We start from the raw sequence: 22,518 nt of genomic DNA, 5'->3' as shown, positions 1-22,518 counted from the left end.
GACTACAGGCCAGTCGCTCTGACGTCACACGTCATGAAGACGTTTGAGACTGGTCCTGCAATACCTCAAGCCCCTGGTGTGTGACTCCCTCGACCCCCTGCAGTTTGCATACCAGGCAAACATCGGGGTGGAGGACGCCATCATCTATATGCTCCACAGAGCGTACATGCACCTGGAGAAGCCGCGCAGCTCAGTGAGGATTATGTTCTTTGATTTCTCCAGCGCCTTCAACACCATCCAGCCGCCACTGCTAGCGGAGAAGCTCTCTGCGATGCAGCTGGAGCACGGCTTGGTGGCCTGGATCAAGGACTACCTCACTGAGGGGGCTTTCTCACTGCCATTCGGGGTCGAATCAGCTCCGCTCCGTCCTCGCTCCATCCTTGGGTGCGAACTCCCCCCCTCCCTCTCCCCCCTCTGGTTACGCTAGTTAGCTTAGCCTATTTATTACTAGTTAGCAGCTAACATTGCTTGTGTCAATTATATTGCATGTCATTGATCTACCGGTCGATCACGGCCGACTAGTTGGGCACCACTGGTCTATAGAAAATAAATGCATTCGAACAAGAAACCAATGTATGGCAAAAAAATGGCCAGGCCTAATGCGAGCCAGGGAAGTCTTGTGCTTGTAACGTGGCTTCATGTTTTCATCCACTGAGCCGTGATGCTCAACATGCTTGTTTGGTTGAGGTCTGAACTCGCCAAATTGCCCATACATATCGTTTTGTGGGTATTGTCCAGTTGTTGCTGTATGTTTTTATCTGCCCAAAATTCAAGCAAGCATGAAAGCATTACAGTGACGACGTTGTGTGTCAGCAAGTTGATACAGAAGCCTCTTCCGTGTTTTGGTACAAGCTTGTACACCACGCCCCCCGCTCCCACTGGCGCGCACCCGGAACCACCCATTTCAGCGGTCCAGGTTTGGAGCGAATCAGCGTCCCCGGGGACGGGGGGAGAGCGTTCTCAGTAGGACGACCACACCCTATTTGGGTGCGATCGGGCTGTGATTCGACCCCGAATGGTTAGTGAGAAAGCCCCCTGAGAGACCGCAGTATGTCAGACTAAAGGACAGTCAGTCTGACGTACTGGTGAGCAACACCGGCGCCCCCCAAGGAACTGTGCTGTCACCCTTCCTCTTCACCCTCTATACCTCAGACTTCTGCCGCAACTCAAGCGGGTGCCACCTGCAGAAGTTCTCCAACGACTCCTCCATCGTAAGCTACATCACCGATGATGATGAGGAGGAGTACAGAGCCCTGGTGGAGAGCTTTGTTGGGTGGAGCGACAGCAACCACCTCCAACTCAACACCAGTAAGACCAAGGAGCTGGTGGTGGACTTCCGGAGGGGCAAGAAGAGGGCCCCCCCCGATTCCCATCACCATCCGAGGGGAGGAGGTGGAGGTGGTGGACTCGTAAGTTCCTTGGGGTACACCTGAACAATAAACTGGACTGGTCGGATAACACAGAGGCCCTCTACAGGAAGGGACAGAGCAGGCTGTTCTTCCTGAGGAGACTCGGGTCCTTCAACGTGTGCAATAGACTGCTGCAGTAATTTTACGAGTCTGTAGTGTCCAGCGTCCTCTTCTATGCTGTTGTCATGGGGAGGCTACATGAGGGGCGGCGTGGCTCAGGGGTAGAGCGGGTCGTCCAATGATCGAAGGGTTGGTGGTTCGAATCCCGCTCAAGCCCATGTCCATCCCACTGCCGTTGTGTCCTTGGGCAAGACACTTAACCTACTTGCCTCATATGAATGTGTATGCATGTGAATGAATGTTGGTGGTGGTCGGAGGGGTCGGAGGGGCCGTAGGCAATGATTATTCGCCACGCTTCCGTGAGTCTGCCTCAGCAGCTCTGGCTGCAATTGCAGCTTACCACCACCGGTATGACTGTGTATGAACTAATAATGGACTCTGTAAGCGCTCTGGGGTCACTGGGGTGTCATGAAGAGCGCTATATAAATCCAATCCATTATTATTAGGGATGCTCGATATTGGCTTTTTTACCGATACCGATATTCCGATATTGTCCAACTCTTAATTTCCGATACCGATATCAACCGATATCAACCGATACCGATATATGCAGGGTTTCCCCCCCCAAAAAAACTGAATAATTTCAGGTAACTAATAATTTCACTGGATATATATATATAACAAATATTGTTATTGTTTTATTTTTTTTAAAACCGATACCGATATTTTCCGATATCACATTTTACTGCCGATATCGGCCGATAATATCGGACATCCCTAATTATTATTATTATTATCAACTCAAGGGACACCAACAAGCTCAACAAGCTGGTGAGGAAGGCTAGCTCCGTGGTGGGAGTCGAGCTACCTAGACTAGAGGTGGTGGCAGAGAGGGGGATGAGAAGGAAGCTGGCTGCCATCCTGGAGAACCCCTCACACCCTCTCTACGACAAGCTAGTCAAGATGAGAAGCACGTTCAGCCACAGACTCATACCCCTCGACACTCAACTAACCGCCTCGGACAGTCCTTCATACCAGCGGCCATCAGGCTCCACAACAGTGGGCAGCGACTGCTGCCAGACATTGACCTAGAACTAATAGGAACCCAAGGAGGACAATAACACTACCTTAGGCATACTGCACCTTATGTGGATACTGTGATACTGTGAATAATGTATATTTCAGTTAGTTAGATAGTAAATTATAACACTACCTTATGCATACTTCACCTTATGTGACACTGTGAATATATATTTCAGTTAGTTAGATAGTAAATTATATTGACCTATTAATTTTGTTTACACTGCTTGTGTTGTTTTTACAGGGTTCTTACACATTTTCCAAAGCAAAATTCAAGCACTTTTCAAGCATTTTCAAGCTTTTCCAGCATTATTGCACAATGTTGTTTATTGTTTATTGGATTCCATTATATGTTGTACTACTGTATTGCACATCGTTGCGGGCAAGACCACCCGCATTTAATTGTATACTTGTATGCCGTGACAAATAAAACTCTTGACTTGACTTGATCTTATGCAGCTGTAGTAAATTAAATATACTCAAAATGATCATTTGATCATCTGCCCCACACGCTGTTCCATCAGATGGCACACGTAAAAAAAAACACTATGGTTCAAGTCAAGCCAAATCACGTGAGTGGCGAGAGAGGACTCCTCTTCATTTTGTGTGAAAGGCGAAAGCAATTAGGCTCTCTCCGACTTATTTTATTTATTTATCTAAAAACCAAACTATTCAGTCAGATAGCGATTTATTATGAAAGTTTATACAACGGCATGCAAATTTCTCGATTCTGATTGGCCATTCACACGTCTTTATTGACAACAATCCACGGTCCTGGGCTCAGGACCCGCCCACAACCAAATCACATAACCCTCCCCGGCTCACTCCGGGAGAAAACAGGATCGCGGAGATCAAATGGTTATGTTGAAAGCACCATAACGACTAAATATGAAGCGATTCTGTCAAGGGGAATGTGTTAGTATTTTAAACAATGTTGGATGATGTAATTGATGGGTCTTGACTCAATCTAGAACAAAAGAAAAATCGCGGATTGATTGATAGATTAATTGATTGATTTAAATTTCTTCCTTCCTACTTTCTTGCAGCGTTCTCTCTCACACTGTCCGACGCTGGCGTACCCACAAACACACACACACACACACACACACACACACACACACACACACGCACACACACACTGTGACACACACACACACACACACACACACACGCACACACACACACACACACTCCTGTCTGCAACAGCGGGGGAGTCAGACTGAGAGAGAAGCAGCGCTGTTTTAAGTGAGCATGGTCTATTGAATTGATTGATTGGTTGATTGCTAATTTTATTACTGTACCCCTGGTTTCCAACTGGTTAAGTTTAGGCTAAAAGAAATAAATAAAAAAATAGGGCGAAGAAAACGTTTTTTTCCTATAGGGCAAAGAAAACGTTTTAATAAATTTTCAATCAATCATTCCAATAATACACAGTTGGATGTGTTAGTTGGTTGGATGCACTTCAAGCTGCTTCCACATGAGGCAACTTCTCTCAATCATTCCAATAATACACAGTTGGATGTGTTAGTTTGGTTGGATGCACTTCAAGCTGCTTCCACATGGAGTTGTGGGAACTACTTTTTCTGGCGGATGGTTTTTTCAATAAATCTTCGATTAATGTGTGTTTATTGTATAGAAATAAGGTTGGATGAATCTGGCAGTTGTATAAAAGCTTTACACCACGTGCAGTCGTGATTTGTGACCAATAAACCATGCCTAGGGGGGTCTAACGACCCTCGGCTGCGCCTCGGGCCTAACAACCACCCCTAGGCATGGTTTATTGGTCACAAACCACTCCTGCGTGTGATGTAATGCTTAAATACAGTGCAATTACAATTTCAATAACTTTCCAGCACTTTATACACAATTCAAGCACTTTTCAAACCTCGAAAAAACAACTTTGAAATAAAAGCATTTTCAAGGATTTCCAGCACCCGTACGAACCCTGTTTTTACTACCTGTACCCCCACCCCTTCCCCCATGCTGCTATGATGCCTGAATTTCCCCAAGGGGATCAATAAAGGAATATCTTATCTTATCTTTATCTTCACTCATTTTAAATTCAGTCTATAAAACAACTAAATGTGTGGGGTAAGTGAAGGAGGCTGATCATGATTGGCGGCTGTTTCTGAAAATGGCTGTGTGTTTGTGTGTCTGTATTAGGATCCTACCTGGATATTGCCTAACAATATTGGGCCTCTGATGTTTGACATACATCATGTAGCCATTCAGCGGCCTCTTAGGAGGAGCACTTGTCCACGTACTCAGACTCTTTATGGCTGGGAGAACACTGGTACACCTGGAAGAAAGAAAGGAAGGAAGAAAGAAAGGAAGAAAGAAAGAAAGAAAGAAAGAAAGAAAGAAAGAAAGAAAGAAAGAAAGAAAGAAAGAAAGAAAGAAAGAAAGAAAGAAAGAAAGAAAGAAAGAAAGAAAGAAAGAAAGAAAGAAAGAAAGAAAGAAAGAAAGAAAGAAAGAAAGAAAGAAAGAAAGAAAAGAGACGGGGTGAAAAGAGAGGGAGATACACAGGAGATGGATAGAGAGAGAGAGACAGACAAATAGAGAGAGATAAAGACAATGAGAGAGGAAAAGAGAGGGAGACATATAAGAGATTCCTTTTCTTATATCTTACCATTCGGCTATCTGGTTAGGTCTTTCAAGAGTGCAACCTTTACCATTATGATGGCAGCTTTTACAATGCTAACATAGAACACCTGGGGTATATTATTATTCACATACATCGTAATACATTCTTTCATAGTTTGACCTGTACATGGAAAATAAACGGTTTGGAACTGTATTAACCCATTGTATATCAGAATGTAGGTATGCTCAGGTGTCAATCGGCTGGAGTATGAAAACATGTCTAGTCATATTTCTTGTTGGTTGTAGGGATAGCTATTTGTTGACGTTTGGAACACAGATTGGATCTTAACACTTTGATTGCCCAAGGTTAAATTCATGATATACCATCCCTTGGCAGCTCTATTTAACATGGAGAAGTTCCCCTTCTTTGCAGGGCTATAACTTTTTAAATTCTATTGCTAGATTGGCATTATTAGGGCCCATTCAATGTCCTATATGTATTGTTCATGGTGTAGCAACGTTAAACTTTTTCATTCACATATTCATACTAAAATATGGTCTAAAGTATAAGTATGTTTTCATCTCTTTCTGCAGCTTTCTCCAGAACGTGATTTATAGCCCCAAATGCATTATATTGATGATCAAATACAGTTTGGTAGGAATCTGTGCGAGATAAAAAATTTCAACTGGACGTACTTCTAGAATTTACTACACGTCATCTGATGTTGACCGGATGGGCGAGGGGGGCGTTTATAATTCCGTGGGCAACGTTATACCATTCATCTAATGTGGGTCATATGTGCATCATAGCAGTTTATATCGAACACGGTAATACTACACGCTAAAACTTACCCCAGTCTCCTCGGGCCGTTGGGCGATTAGCGTGGAGTAGACAGTTTTCGATTATGGGATGTTGAAATGCCCGATCTATTTCCAGGTTGTATAATAGTATATACGTCCAAATCATGTTGTTTTTTCGAGTTATTTCCACCGATCGATGTTCACTGTGTGAAGACAGAGTCTCTCTAACATTAGCGAGTGCCCGGACCCCATATGGAGTGAGTCCTGCCGGTTCAAAGGTTGATATCCGGTTTCGATCTGCCACCAGATGGCGCTCTTGAACCGCTAGAGGGTTGAGAGGAGATCAGCACTGTGTGTCAAGGCTCCAGAACGGAAATATGTTTTCGATCACAGATTTTTGAAATATTGATATCAAAGACGAGTTACGGCGTCCTCGGCAACTTGAGCATGGCGGGGAATGACGAGTTCCAGCGTTTTCGGCAGTTAAAGTGTTAACACTTTAATCGCCATGGGTTAAATTCATAATTTACCATCCCTCGCCAGCTCTATTTGTCTATGGAGAAGTTCCCCTTCTTTGCAGGGCTATAACTTTTTTAATTCTATTGCTAAATTGCCATTATTATGGCCCATTCAATGTCCTATATGTATTGTTCAGGGTGTAGCAACGTTAAACTTTTTCATTCACATATTCATACTAAAATATGGTCTAACGTAGGGATGCACGATAGATTTTTTGACACCGATAACTTTATGCTCCTCAAGCCGATACCGATAACCGATATTTATTGTATTATAATATATTTTTTAACTGTATATATATATATATTTTTTTTTTATCACATTTTTTTTTTGGGTATTTATAAGCTCCGACGTCATCGGTACTGCTATCGGTACTCGAGAAATTATGGAGGTTTTTTTTGAGGAATTTAAACGTCGCAAACTAATCTTGTTGGCAGTTGTCTGCGCGGGGAGCTCTGTGCTCTCTGCCTGCAGTGTGCTCTCTCCTCTCTTCCCCTCCCACACACACACACACACTCACTCACACACACACACAGACACGGGTGCTGCGCTGCCGAGTAGGCTACAGACAGCTCTGCTCTCATAATGGCGGACAGAACGAAATGTTCAAAAGTCTGGGTCTATTTTACTAAAGTCGATCTATCTATCTCTCCTCCCTCGGTCTCTCTCTGCCTGCGCGAGCGGGCTGTGCTCTTACACACACTCACTCTCACACACACACACACACAGGTGCTGCCGAGTAGACAGCTCTGCTCTCGACAGCACCCGTGTGTGTGTGTGTGAGTGAGTGTGTGTAAGAGCACAGCCCCCTCGCGCAGGCAGAGAGAGACCGAGGGAGGAGAGATAGAAAACGGCCAACAAGATTAGTTTGCGACGTTTAAATTCCTCAAAAAAAGTCTGGGTCTATTTTACTAAAGTCGATGCTGACAACGCTCGTTGCCACAAGTGCAACAAGACATTTGCCAGTAATGTATAAGCGCTGGTACTTGTCAATGTGGCTGGCGGGGAGATAACGTTAGCTCCGAGTAGAGTAATGGCTGACAATCCGGAGGTAAATAAACGAACGAGAGCTTCTGATTGGTGGTAAGAAGAAGAGGTGGGTGCAAGCCGTGGGACGTAATTGGCAGATCGACTGTCTGTCTCCGAATGTAACGTGACTACGTCACAGCCAAGAAAGGGAGCGCTGGATTTGTGAAAAACTCCCTGTTCCTAAACCACACGCTATCAGTTTTACCACAGTACTGGCAAAACGGGAGGAGGCTATAATAAAAACAAGCGCCCTTCATCCAAATCCACCCACACCGGATTTCTTTTAACCAAAAAATGTATTATATGTTATCGGAGCTATCAATAACGTTATCGAGTTTATCGGGATGACGTCATAATTGCTGATATCGGCCCGATAATTATCGGCCCGATTATTATCGTGCATCCCTAGTCTAAAGTATAAGTATGTTTTTATCGTTTTCTGCAGCTTTCTTCAGAACGTGATTTATAGCCCTAAATGCATTATATTGATGATCAAATACAGTTTGGTAGGAATCTGTGCGAGATAAAAAATGTCAACTGGACGTGGTTCTAGACGTTTCTACGCATCATCTGATGATGACCGGATGGGCGGGGGATCGTTTATAATTCCGTGGGCAGCGTTAGATGATTCATCCAGAGTGGGTCATATGTTCATCAGATCAGTTAGTATAGAAGACGTTAGAAAATAACGCTGAATCTTACCGTGGCTTCCTCGCGCCGCTGGCAGATGAGCGTGGAACAGAATTTTTTCTATTATGGGATGGAGAAATGCCCGATCCATTTCCAGGTTGTATAATAGTATATACGTCCAAATCATGTTGTTTTTTCGAGTTATTTGCACCGATCGATGTTCACTGTGTCAATACGGAGTCTCTCTAACGATAGCGAGTGGCCGGACCACATATGGATGAGCACTACCGGTTCAAAGGTTAATTTCCGGTTGGCGATCTGCCGATCGGCCACCAGATGGCGCTCTTGAACCGCTAGAGAGTTGAGAGGAGATCAGCAGTGTGTCTCAGGGCTCCGGAAAGGAAATATGATTTCGATGACAGATTTTTGAAATATTGACATCAAAGATGAGTTACGGCGTCTTCGGCAGAATGAGCATGGCTAGGAATTAGGGGTGGACGGTATGGTCTAAAATTTATATCACGGTATAATTTGAAGCATAGACGGTAACGGTATATATCACGGTATCATAGTTTGATAAAAAAATATTTAATTTTATTTTATATAATTTTTTTTTTTTTATAAAATATATATATTATATAATTAGACTTATACTTGTATTATCTGCGAGACATCGCCACCACGCAACAAGCTCCACTGTCTGTGTGTACTCTAGTAGCCTCCAGCTACGGCCAGGATTCTCCGGAGCTGCACCTGGACCTATACTCGAGTAGCCTCGAGCAGAGCTACGGCCAGGATTCTCCGGCGCTGCACCTGGACCCTATTGGTATAACGTTACTTAACTGTGCTCAGCAAGCCCTCAGCTCGAATACGCATCGAATCAGTGTTATAAGACATTGATATCAGGAGCTATCTGTAGCTACTGCTAGCCGGATGTATAACGTTAATACAACGCCTCAGTGAATTATTTAGTTCAATGGGACATTTCTAGTGATGCACGATATATCGGCCGCCGATATAATATCGGCCGATATGGCCGTTTTTTTACACATCGGTATCGGTCCGATATCAAGATGGGGCCGATATCCGATATTAAAAAAAAAAAAAAAAAAAAAAAAATCATATATTTTTTTTCTTTTTACATGTTTTGGCCTTAAATAGTTTCAAAAATCAGTCATTTCTGAAAATAAGTTACAAAAGTAAAAAAATTATGCGTTTTGGAAAATAGCTCTTTATTTGATTATCATAAAAAAGTGTTTTCTATACAGAGATATCGACATCGGTAAATATCGGTATCGGCCAGAACAGCAATATTAATATCGGTTATCGGTATCGGCCACAATTTTCACATCGGTGCATCACTAGACATTTCGTTTTGAACGGTGAACTAACTTGCGCTAACGTGAGCTAACAGGTAGCATACACGTCTCTACTAGACTTTGTGGAGCGTTTGTTGATGTCAGGAGCTATCGGTAGCTGGCCGACTAGATACCGTTCGGTTAGACAATGCCTCATCATGTATTAAACTAAAAGTGAATAGTTGACTGGGTCATTTTGTAACGGTAGCTAAGCTAACGTTAGCTCAGGGAGACGCCGCCGTCCTCCCGTGTCCCGTCCCACTAGACTACTAGACCCGTGTTTACATGCGTGTGGTAGGGGCTGGCACGCCCACTGCGCGAAGCCTCCTAAATAACTTTTTCCAGTTCGCACATATCTATTATCTATGACTAATTCTATCTATTTTTAGGGGCAAATGCAAGTGAAATAGTCGCGCTGTGGTTACATGACGTCATTGCTATTTTAGAGCTGCTCTACCGGTTACACGGTATAGTCAAAAATCCATACCGTAGAGCAAATTCATACCGTTTATACCGTATACCGTTTATACCGTCCACCCCTACTAGGAATGACGTGAAAACTCGTCCGCGGCTATCATAGTGTTAATATGTTAAGCCATAAATCAAGTGACAACAATAATGGATAGCCATATGACTAGCCAGTAGTGCTAACTATAGTAATTTAGTAATCTACACAGGATGCCATAATTAGCCAATCGCTACTGGACACACATTGCACACTGGGCAGAAATGATGGCCACAATTGTCTATTCATAAACAAACATGTTATAAATAAGTTTAAAGGTGTTGTAAGTAGTATAGATAAGTGGTAGGCTATACATGTTAAAATAATAGCTCTACATTCCGACAGACATCATTGTTATAGTGTTTTGGACAACCTCTTCCACCCGTGCGGTCCGTCGGCAGACCGCAAATTACATCATGTCATAAATCAATATCCCCAGACTGTTCTACAAGAGTATCGTTTTTTTTGTCAAACGTATTCAAGTATAAACATCATAACCATGTCACAACAGCATTTATAATGTATATTATCATCAATACGTTAGTTTAGGAATAGGTTAAAGTGTTATTAGATAGATTTTCCTTTTAGAAATAGTCTTGTTTATTTCGCGAGAGGCGACCATTTGGAAATCCTTGAACCATGGGAATTGTAGTTTTTTTGCAGTCATTTTGTAGAGGACATCCATAGCTCTGGATCTGCGTTGGAATTTTTCAAATCTACACTTTTTTTTATCTACTTTTTCTCCCATCCCAATTTCGTATTGTCCAATTCTACCCTCCCTTGTCTCGAACGCTGTTAGGCCATGCCTCCCACAAGCCGGCTGCAATGTGGACGAAGCCTTGCATCACGTGTCCCCTCCGGTACACGAGGAGGCAGCCGTTGCATCTTTTCACCTGCACAGCGCGATCTCTCAGCGGCGAGGGTCTGCGTGGGAGGGACACGCCGCCCCACCAGCTTCCCACCCCCTAATACTGCCAATTGTATTAGTATGAACGACCAGCCAAGCTGGTAGCAATTAGAGTTGTTCCGATACCGATACTAGTATCGGAAATGCCACCGATACTGCCTAAAATGCTAGTATCGGTATCGGCGAGTACACGTAAATTCTAGCCTCCGATCCCATGATGTAATTTATCTCCTGCCGAGTCCTGCGGAGAGTGAGGATTATAAAATGAACATGTTTTAAAGTGTGATGCTGTGTCATTTTAACAGCAGATACACTTTCTTAAATTCCATTGTCCCCGACAGTGCGGTGTGACGGGGAGCTCGGACGGGAATCGGGATGTGTTTGGCTGGTGTTATGATAGCATTAGCTGGAAAGATAGCTAGTTGGAACAACATCCGCTTTTAACGTTACATCAAATCAGATGATCGCCTGTCCTTTCTCCAGGACCTAACACTGTCCGTGACCGTCTATCAACAATAATGCACCCACGGTGAATTGTATTTAAGTTAAGTAGCTACGGACTAGCGTTAGCTGACTATTACTAACGTTATCTTAATGTCGATGCGGGAAGGCGAGCTAGGTCAGTTAGCTTAGCTTGATAACGTTACCGTGTCTAAAGTTGGTGCTATTCACATAATCCAGCAATAATGGCTGCAGACCTGCAAGCAAAGTACAGCAAGTGCCAAAGGATAAGAGTCTGAGGCGGAGTTTCAAAAGAGAATGTTGAATATTTATTTTGCATCAAAAATCACAACATGAACGGTCTATCTGCCACTAGCTTACAGACTGAATAGGGTATATCTGCAGAGCCACTGAGTAGCGAGTGCAACACCGTTTAATGTCCGTGTGGATCATTGGAGTAGGGTATATCTGCAGTGCTGCAGCCCATACTCATTGATTAATGATACTAATACAAATCTATACAATCACCTGTTATTGAATAAATACCATACGTTCTAGTTATTACTAAAAAAAACAGTATAACAGTATCTAAAAAAAAAAAAAAAAATTTTTTAATTTTTTTTTATGCACTGATATCGGATAAATATCGGTATCGGCCGATACCCAAAGCTTAGGTATCGGAATCGGATCGGAAAGGGAAAAATGGTATCGGAACATCTCTAGTAGCAATGCCGAGAGCTGGGCTCGAACCCAGCATCTCCTGTATTAATGGCGAGCGCCTTGCCCACTGCGCCACTTAGCCGCTCAAAACTACACTTCCTGAAAGGATCTATGGGGTTCAAGTTTCATGGTTCTGCATGCATTCTTTTAATAACTCTTATTATTCGGGATAATATACCACAAAACGTAACGTTATTGACAAATATTGAAACACAGTTAGTTTCTCTTCCCTATTGTTACCATGCAGCAACAATTATATCTGAAATTAGTTTCAAAACAGTTGCACGGTTGCACCCTGGTCAAAATAAAAAAGTACAGTAGATTACATTATCTGTTCTTATGCACGCCTGGTGATACTAAATCCAAATTGAACTCTGCCATTTGAAAGATAATATATGTATATATATGTATATATAAATGTGCAAATTGGCTATAATAAAGGTAATTTATAAGCCTGCTATTCTATATTCTAAAATAATATTTCAAATTGCATTGGTCCGGATGGGAGAATTCAGTACTGTATCTACAGAACCTTCTGTTTAATAATCTTCCCTTTATTCAATTCCTTAGATTTTTTTGTACACATTATCTCAAGAAGGTACTGAACGAGATCAGTTTTTAATGTTTGGTCATTATTAGCATGGTGTTATTCACTGTCAAAGATGCAAAGAAAAATCATAATTCATATTCTCCTTTGTTTCATCACAATTTAAGCAAGCCTAGTAATAGACACAATATTTGTGACACTGGGGATACATTCACTGAGGTCCATAGATGTCCCTAGATACCAAGAATATGCAAATGGACCTTGTAGAAGTGGAGCAATATTCCATTTACTTAGGTATGTATTTTAGGCGGATTTTCAGAAAATAGGCTCCGGGCTTAAGACATGAAAATACATTTTCATAAATTCTTTACACGTTCCTTCACACTTTGTCCAATCAGGAGAGAGAACTCCGCACTGCAAAATGGTCTGACAAAATAAGAAATAAAAACATGTGCTTGAAACAAGTACAATAATCTGCCAGCACATTTGGTTGGTAAGATTTCTTGAAATAAGTACAGATATCTAGGGTTATCTTTATCGCTCTCCTGATTGGATAAACTGATAACGGGATACCAGAAAATGTATTTCTTACTGCAGAGCGAAGGGTCTTGGAGACCGATGTTACTGTACTGACCAAACAATCTGTATCAGTGATGGCTGTCAGAATGTAGAGCTACTTAACCCTTTCACTGCGGCACTACCAAACGGTTAACCCTTTCACTGCCACACGGCGACCGTCGGTTGTGTGATAGTAAAGGGTTAACCTTCTGTCGTGTGGCAGTGAAAAGGTTAACACAAAAGAAAAACACCACTTCCAGCAGCACCTTTAACTCTCGACATGCCAGGGACTGTCCCCGACTGGCAGATCAACCAAATGAAGGGTAACAGACAAACATAGCCCCTTTCGGTACTGTAGTTTGATTGATTGATTGAAAATGTTATTAACAGATTGCAGAATGAGTACAATACAGTACAGCTCAATACACACAATTGTTAAGGGGATGCAGACCAGAGAAAGACTTTCGTCTTGTTTACATCAGGGTCCCCCATTTTCAATTCATCATAACATATATGACATACAGATAGACAGTACTGCTACATCTATACATTTATGACATACCAGATTTACAAATACAGTACTGTTTGTGATACAAAGAGTCTAAAAAAGTGTATACATTTGACGAAGAAACTGTACACTGGAGGAGGTTGGTAGTAGGGGTGGACGGTATGGTCTAAAATTTATATCACGGTATAATTTGAAGCATAGACGGTAACGGTATATATCACGGTATCATCGTTTTTGATAAATTTTTTTTTTTAATTTTATATAATTTTTTTTTTTTTTTTATATAAAATATATATATTATATAATTAGACTTGTACTTGTATTATCTGCGAGACATCGCCACCACGCAACAAGCTCCACTGTCTGTGTGTACATTAGTAGCCTCTAGCTACGGCCAGGATTCTCCGGAGCTGCAGCTGGACCTATACTCGAGTAGCCTCGAGCTACGGCCAGGATTCACCGGCGCTGCAGCTGGGCCCTAGTATTGGTATAACGTTAAATCACATTCACAAGCCCTCAGCTCGAATACGCATCGAATCAGTGTTATAAGACATTGATATCAGGAGCTATCTGTAGCTACTGCTAGCCGGATATATAACGTTAATACAACGCCTCAGTGAATTATTTAGTTCAATGGGACATTTCGTTTTGAACGGTGAACTAACTTGTGTTAACGTGAGCTAACGGCTAACGGAGCTATCATACACGTCTACTCTCTACTAGACTTGATGGAGCGTTTGTTGATGTCAGGAGCTATCGGTAGCTGGCCGACTAGATACCGTTCGGTTAGACAATGCCTCATCATGTATTAAACTAAAAGTGAATAGTTGACTGGGTCATTTTGTAACGGTAGCTAAGCTAACGTTAGCTCAGGGAGACGTCCCGTCCCACTAGACTACTAGGAGACCCGTGTTTACATGCGTGCGGGAGGGGCTGGCACGCCCACTGCGCGAAGCCTCCTAAATAACTTTTTCCAGTTCGCACATATCTATTATCTATGACTAATTCTATCTATTTTTAGGGGCAAATGCGAGTGAAATAGTCGCGCTGTGGTTACATGACGTCATTGCTATTTTAGAGCTGCACTACCGGTTACACGGTATAGGCAAAATCCATACCGTAGAGCAAATTCATACCGTTTATACCGTATACCGTTTATACCGTCCACCCCTAGTTGGTAGGTAGGAGGTTGGTAGGTGGAGGGGGGTTGGGTAGGTTTGATTGGTTGAAATTTGTATTAACAGATTGCAGAATGGGTACAATACAGTACAGCTCAATACACACAATTGTTAACACTTTCTGCGCCAAAAACGTCGTACAACGGGTTTCAAGTTCATGCGCATTCTGCCCGATCACGGCGTACGATGTTATTTTGATCATATTTCATATTTTCGCCATGGTATTCATATTTCCCTCACGGAGGCTGGTCTGATGCTGTGGGACTCGGCACAACTCTGCAACGCTTCAATACTGCCACCTGGTGGAAATCGCTTATCGTTGCGGGACTCAAGACACACGTCCATGTGTAGCGATCGCTGCCATAACTCAATAATCGACATGATTTGGGATGTTATTATTATTATACAAACCGGAAATGGATCGCCTCGATCCCCATCAAATAACTGGGATCTTTTTGCTCCAGTGTCATCGCCCAACGGTAAGAGGAGGCTGCCGTGACTTTCAGCCAGCGTTTCCGTTAGCCGGTAATTACCGGTATTTGACCGGCAAAATCTGTTGAAGTCCGACATATTTAATCTCTCCGGTCTTAATGTCCGGTGAAAATAATTCCCTGAGTCTAAGCACAATTTGATTATTTGAATTGTATTAAAATAGGCTAAAATTAAATAGCCTATGCGATGAACGAAACGATCATTACATTTGTTTCCTCGTTGCTTCTAATAATGACAACGACGTTGTCAGCGAGAGCTTAGTGCTGGGTGTGCGAACTTTTGTGAAGCTGCAGAGCCATAGCAACAGCAGCACAATGCAGTATTCCAGCAGTACTCCAATTCAGCCATTTTCAGCCAATGTTGGGTGGGGGGCGCTGCTGTGCGGTTCCCAGAAAAGAGCCAATAACAGCTGAATCAGCTGCTCTGCATCGACATACTCTTTGCAAATAAGTCGTTGCGAGGTGGAGAGAGTCGTCACGCAAACCACGATAATGTTGCCGTCTCTCTGCTTTCTCAGTTCTTCGCTTGATATAATTAATACAAATGTCCAATATAACAGAATTCGTTAGCTCATAAAAATGTGATTATAACAGACTGCTGTTTAGTGTCGGACCGACTGCCCACATACGCGGTCTATTTTATTTCAAGTCAGCAGCAGCACGGAGTATCGAGGGACTTATTTTATTTGGAATATATTAATGACTGTATACGCAAAAGTAGCCTAGTTTTAAGTAATACTATTATAATCTACATGCCTTGAGGATGACATTCTTTATATAGCCTGCCTATCAATTGTTTTAAAGCTCAATAAACTATGACCGGAATTAATCTCATTTGTCCGGTAGATTGAAATCTTGCAGGTCACGGAGACCGGCAACAATTTTTTCTAACGGAAACCCTGCTTTCAGCGTGAGTGTGTATTATTATCCATGCAAACTGCTCTGATCTATATATCACCCATACTACATGAAGCATTTAACAACGATCACGGAATTATAAACGACCCCCCAGTGGCGTAACTCTTGTTTGTACTGGTGCGGGAAAAGATTAGGGGGCGTGGCCCGTGACGTCGCAGGGGGGGGTGCCCCCCCTACCTAATTTTTTTTTCTAATGCAGGTGTGCAATACGCATTTTCCCAGGCAGTGGCGCCTCTTGTAAGAGGTGGTCATCGTGGAGCCAGGGCTTGTCCAGGACCAGGACTGAGATCGGAATTCTCTCTCTCTCTCGTCATAAGTGAATCGTATTATAGAAACATCCCCCCTTCGTAGATAAAAAAATAAATAAAAAATCAGTTGAATAGTCCATTTTGGTGAGTTGAGAGAGAGAGATCGGCTATTTATTATCTACAATGTATAAAACAACAGCCTAGGCTTTTAAATACAACAAGGTCATACAGATATTTCACAGAGACCAAGCAATGCTGTTGCATTTCATGGCAATCACACAGACCATCGTTCAGTTTCACACCAAACTTTGAGGGGAGGGGTATTTGAGCACATCTGACGACATGGCTGTTGTTATGCAAAGACAGCTGTGGTCGGTACTTAGCGCGTGCCTCGCCAGGTGAATCACCTGGCTACCTGTCTTTGCATGACAATGGCTCAGGTCTTCAGATAGCGTGGATCGGTATCAAACGGCATTTGATAATCTATATATGCATTTATGCCTATATCTCACGTTCTAGGAATTACTGCAGAAAACGATAAAAACATTTATATTCTAGACGGTATTTTTGTATGAATGTGAATGAAAAAGTAAAACGTTCCTACACCCTGAACGATAGATAATCGATGTTGAATGGGCCATAGTAATGTCAACTTAGCAATACAATTTAAAAAGTTATAGCCCTGCAAAGAAGGTAAACATCTCCATAGGCTTAGACTGGTGGCAGTGATCAAACATTGATGGATATAAGCGTGGCAGTTAATGTGTTAAGGGGATGCAGACCAGAGAAAGACTTTCGTCTTGTTTACATCAGGGTCCCCCATTTTCAATTCATCATAGCAATATGACATACATGACATACAGACAGTGATGGGCAGTAGCTAGCTACAAGTAGCGACGCTACATAGCTTAACTACATTTTTCAGTAGCGTGATGGTAGCGTCGCTACTTTTGAATCAAGTAGCGATCTCTGTAGCGCAGCTAGTTTTCTAATCAAGTAGTGCCGTAGCGTCAGCAAAACGCTACACGCTACATATCCGGAGAAACAGACACAAAAAAAAAATAGTGTCTTCGGTCCTGAGAGTGTCGTGTTCTTCTGTCCTGCAGCTGGATGCTATTGGAGAAAACCCACTATGATTGGTTGGTTGGTTTACATATGAGTATGACGACTCACGATTAGGGGTGCACCGATATGAAAATTGGCCACCGATACCGATACCGATTGTTCAACTAACACAATCGGCCGATACCGATAATTGTGGCAAAAAATAAGTATTTTTAATTTTTTTTAATATTTTTTTTAATTTTTTTTTAATTTTTTTTAATTTTTTTTAATGAAACTACTGTATATTTGTATGTGTGTTTGTATTTGTAGGCCTCTTTACTTACTTAAAAAAGGAAACATCAAGAAATATGTTTATGGTATCACTGATCCCTCTCCCAGTATCGTCTGGCGGCCTGCAGAGGGATACTATTTTCTCAACCAGAGCTTTCAACCAATGCAATGGAACCATTCTGGCGGCCTGCAGCGGGATACTATTCTCTCAACCAGAGCTTTCAACCAATGCAATGGAACCATTTTGATTGACAGTCGATTCGGCCAATTACGCCACACCGCTAGCACCCACCTCCTGCTTACCACCAAGCGAATATTCATTTTTCTACTTCGGGGCATGCCGCCATTGATCTGCTTGTGAGAATGCGAGTCAAACTCAGAACCACAACAAGCTAATACGTTAGCTGCCCGGCAGTGCCCGCCGACCAGCGCGCTCCACAGGATGGCCAAACGAGACACAATGATTTTACTGCAACAAATGTTATAATAAAACAAAGCCTTTCTATACATTTGTCTGGTTGAAAACTTTATTAACAGATTGCAGAATGTGTAGTTGGGTACGGAATGAGCAACGGAATGTAACCGAGCTATGCACGGCTTGCTTGCTATCTTCGGGTAAATACTATGCTGATGTAATTGAACGTGTAACTAACTATAATAACGTTAATGCCACAAAACGAATGTTTGTGTCATTTTAACAGCAGATACTTTCTTAAATGCCATCCTCCCGACAGAGCGGTGTTGATGGGGAGCTCTGATGGATTCGCTTGGTTGTGTTATTACATTAGCATTGAACAGCTAACCGAAAGCTAGGGTTAACTAATGTTAAAGGTTTAGCCATAACGTTACGTTGGCTAAAGTTGGGGCTATTCTTAATCCAGTAATAATGGCTGCAGACCTGCAAGCAAAGTACAGCAAGTTGGCAAAGGAGTATTCCAACGTAAATCACATTTTCACCAGTAACGTTAGTCGTCTGCCTCCCGGCTATGAACGGACTCGGAGTAATGCCTTGCTGCTATGGGTAATAATAATATGCTGATGTTATTGTCCGTGTAACACTAACTATATAACGTTAATGCCACAAAACGAATGCCTTGTTAATCATAAATAGTAACTTTGATGCAGTAGCTTGTGTGTGTGTGGGGCGGGCGTTGTGCAGGTAGGTCGCGAGTGAATTTTTTTTTTTTGTCTTGACGCTACACAAATGGATGGTTAGTTATCGGCGACTGCTATCGGCACATTTGAGCTTATCGGCCGATAGGCCGATAGCAGTCAACAAGGCACTTATCGGCCGATACCGATACCCGACCGATATATCGGTGCACCCCTACTCACGATTAGGCCAAAACATTCTGGGTAGGCCAATCAGAGGCAGGATAGGGCGGGACATGCCACTCCAGCTCGGCAAACCAGGAAGTAAAAAAAATCTAAACACAGAGTAGACCATGAATGAATGAACGAACCGTTAGTCCGCGCGAAATAGCAGAAGGATTCGATGTTTCCAGGGCTGATGGCATTGATGAAGATGATGTCAATAACAACAACATATGTGTTTATTGTGTCCGCCAAAAACGAAGCTTCTCTCAACATCCCACACGTCCAGCACTAACTTGAGAACACATATATTCAGGTGAGCTGATGAAAAGCTTTCCCAAACAGCACACAAGTCAGTGCACTTTTTGTCAACAGATTTAACTAACATGTTTCACTGTAAGCAGAAAATGAACAATATTATGGGGGTGGAGAAAAGAAAAAACAAACTACCATAAATAGTACATACACTAAGAGGGAAAATATCACCTAGAGCAGTGGTTCTCAACCTGTGGGTCAGGACCCACATGATTTTGGGGCCATGGAATGTTTTGAGAGTTACATATTTAAATACATTTGGTCATTTAGCTGACGCTTTCATTCAAAGCAACTTACAAATTGTGTACAACAAGTCAGCAGGAGTGGTACATCTAGCAGCCAAGGATAAGTAGTATTGTTTGTCTAGCAGTGTCGAGCTTGAGTGTTATACTCTTGAGTACATACTGTACTGTAGTAGTATAGACATATTAGCATAGTTGGTGGTAGTATAAACATGGTAGCATAATAGTAAAATGCAGTAAGACAGTTATTATTAGTTAAAATTCAGATATTGAAGAAGTGTGTTTTTGGTTGATAAAGTGGGCAGGTTTCAGCTAGGAGAGGGTATCAGGCAGCCAGAAGATGCAGAGTTTAGGGATAAATAATACATAAAGATAGAATAGAAAAAGACCATTACTGCATCAAAAGTAATCAACAAACTATACTATAAAAACTGATCAAACCAAATGGTCTCTTTCTTTTCTTTTGTAGAGGCTGCACCCAGCTAAACTTGCCTTCCTGGATTTTGTACATAATCAGTGGTGCGTTATTGAAATCATCTGGAGTGACACGCACCACGTGCACGCGCGCTCCCGGCGCGTGCGCGAGCTCCCGCGAATGCGCATTTAATGTCCCCTCGCTTGGGCACAGACTAAAGACAGTGCCTAATTGCGTCTACGAATGGAATGTAACACGTCTTCACAACAAGGTAGGTGTGAATGTGTCTGAGAACGTATTTAACACACCTGACGACCGGTGCTATTGATATGCAAATAGCGAGTGAGGTTACACACCGTGCTACCCAGTCCCATGAACAACGCATGCCTGTACATAATACAAGTTCATGTTAAAAGGATGACACAAAAAGCCAGACCGAGGGCTTGTTTCAGTTTTATAATAAACAATCAAACTGAGCATTTATTTTGCCTGTCTATTTGTTTGATGGAAACTTGATCATGAAGTTAAAAAAAAAAAAAAAAAAAAGTAGTGCCGATGTAGCTAGCTATTTTTGCCATGTTCTTGTAGTGTAGCTTGCTACATTTATCTGGGGATAGCTTCCATTGTAGTTGAGCTATATTTAATCGAGAGTAACTTGTAGTGTAGCTTGCTACATTTTCCAAGTAGCTTGCCCATCACTGCATACAGATACAGTATCTGGGTGGGTGGGGGGCCGAAACTGTACATTGGAGGTGGTTGGGTGGGGGGGGGGGGTAGGTACGCCAACATCGAGCTAAAGCTCTCGTGATTCTACAATTAGCTCGTCCAACGATGTTGGCGTGGCTACAATACCGAAAGGGGCTAAGACAAACACAACAAAGTTATTAGCATCTGAGCTAATCACTCGAAAAGCTGTATTTGCATATCTAGATAATCTAGGTTAACACAAAATATTATCGTTTTGAAACTGGTTGCAAGACAGCGAGCTCATTCTTCACCGACTGCTCGACTGTACATAATTTAACGTGAACGTTACCTTGTTGTCAGAGTGTTTGTGCAGGAGAAGACACCGAAGGACTTAGTCAGGAGGCTAAAGCCAGCTGACATCAGGCTGAAAGGAGCCATGTCTGAACGAATCAGCCACAGGAAATGTTTTCGGGGTGCTGCAGGAGAACACTACCGTATTGTCCTTTTAATAAGGCAGCAAGTTTTTTACTACTAGACTTGTCTCGGGCTCCTTTCTTCTTTCCGACTGCAAGCATGCAGGGTGCAGAAGGCGCCTTCTTCAGACCTTTTCGCGTTGGATTATGGGAGAAGGTCATCTAGTCATGTAATCTGCGATTCACAGTGGCAGATTCGTTGCGACAGCTCGGATAATAAATACACTGCTCACAAGGATCATGTCTCCATTTCTGAATATATTTTTATTTAGTAAAGCATTTGTTGTCTAATCTCAGTTTTTTCGGTTATCTTTTTTTAACACCGTTTCCTAAACAGCCAAATAAGCAACTGCACGATTGATAACTTTATTAACAGATTGCAGAATGGGTACAATACATTATACTGCTCAATACAAACAATGTTAAGGGGATGCAGACCATAGATATATATAGTGTTATATATATATATATCTATGATGCAGACCAGAGAAAGGCTTTCGTCTTGTTTACATAATTTCCGACATGACCAATGATCATACTTTTCAGTTTAGCTGATTCATTTAATTTTCCAAACCTTTTCCTGTCATCACACTATCACAGTAGTGCACATGTTTTGATTTGGTGATAATAAATTATATTATACATCAACAGTAGTATGCACTACAAATGTTGGTTCACATTTTCATATCCAAAGCGCTTTACAATTTTTGTTGTAAATTCACCCAATCACTCACACATTCACACACTTTCTAGATTGGAAAAAAGGTGGAAAAAAATGATAGGCTATGTTAACAAGTTGTCAGAGTGTCCCATGTATAATTTATATGCAAATTAAGGATGCGATTATCAAAACATCGCTAAAAAATATGTTTAAATCTCAGACAATATTGCAGATAACTGAACAAATGAGGTGTCTAGACCCATGTTTCGAGGGTCAAAGATCACAATAACACTATCCCAAGAGTGATCACATGTTTCTATGTAAGTAGCCTATGCAAATCTGTGCCGTCAATACAAAACAATCAAATTTTTACCAATTAGTTGAGAAGGAAAGCGGATACTATCATGCACCCCCTGGAAATATATTGTTAAACTGTAGGAATATTTCGCCTAAAGGTACATGCCTAAGTAAATGGAAGATTGCTCCACTTCTGCAAGGTCAATTTGCATGTTCTTGGTATCTAGGAACATCTAGGGACCTGGGGTATGTATTTCCAGTGTCAGAAATATTGTGTCTGTTACTAGGC

General features: G+C 42.1%; 1 protein-coding gene across 1 annotated transcript in view; it reads right to left on the bottom strand.

Annotated features, from left to right (window-relative positions):
* tfam (transcription factor A, mitochondrial) overlaps nt 1-21,403 on the bottom strand; it is a 49,571-nt gene extending 28,168 nt beyond the window's left edge. The window contains exons 1-2 of the mRNA XM_084323741.1: nt 21,148-21,403; nt 4,721-4,848 (exon numbers count right to left, since the gene is read on the bottom strand). Of these exons, the coding sequence (XP_084179867.1) occupies nt 4,721-4,848; nt 21,148-21,236 (217 nt within the window). The 5' untranslated portion in view covers nt 21,237-21,403. The remainder of the gene's footprint in view (nt 1-4,720; nt 4,849-21,147) is intronic.
* Between the last annotated feature and the right edge of the window lie 1,115 nt (nt 21,404-22,518).

The sequence above is a fragment of the Notolepis coatsorum genome (assembly GCF_963971535.1).
Source record: "Notolepis coatsorum genome assembly, chromosome: 10".
Classification (NCBI taxonomy): Eukaryota; Metazoa; Chordata; class Actinopteri; order Aulopiformes; family Paralepididae; genus Notolepis; species Notolepis coatsorum.
The sequence above is the reverse complement of the archived record's forward strand: the minus strand, read 5'-3'. Positions and strand labels throughout refer to the sequence as shown.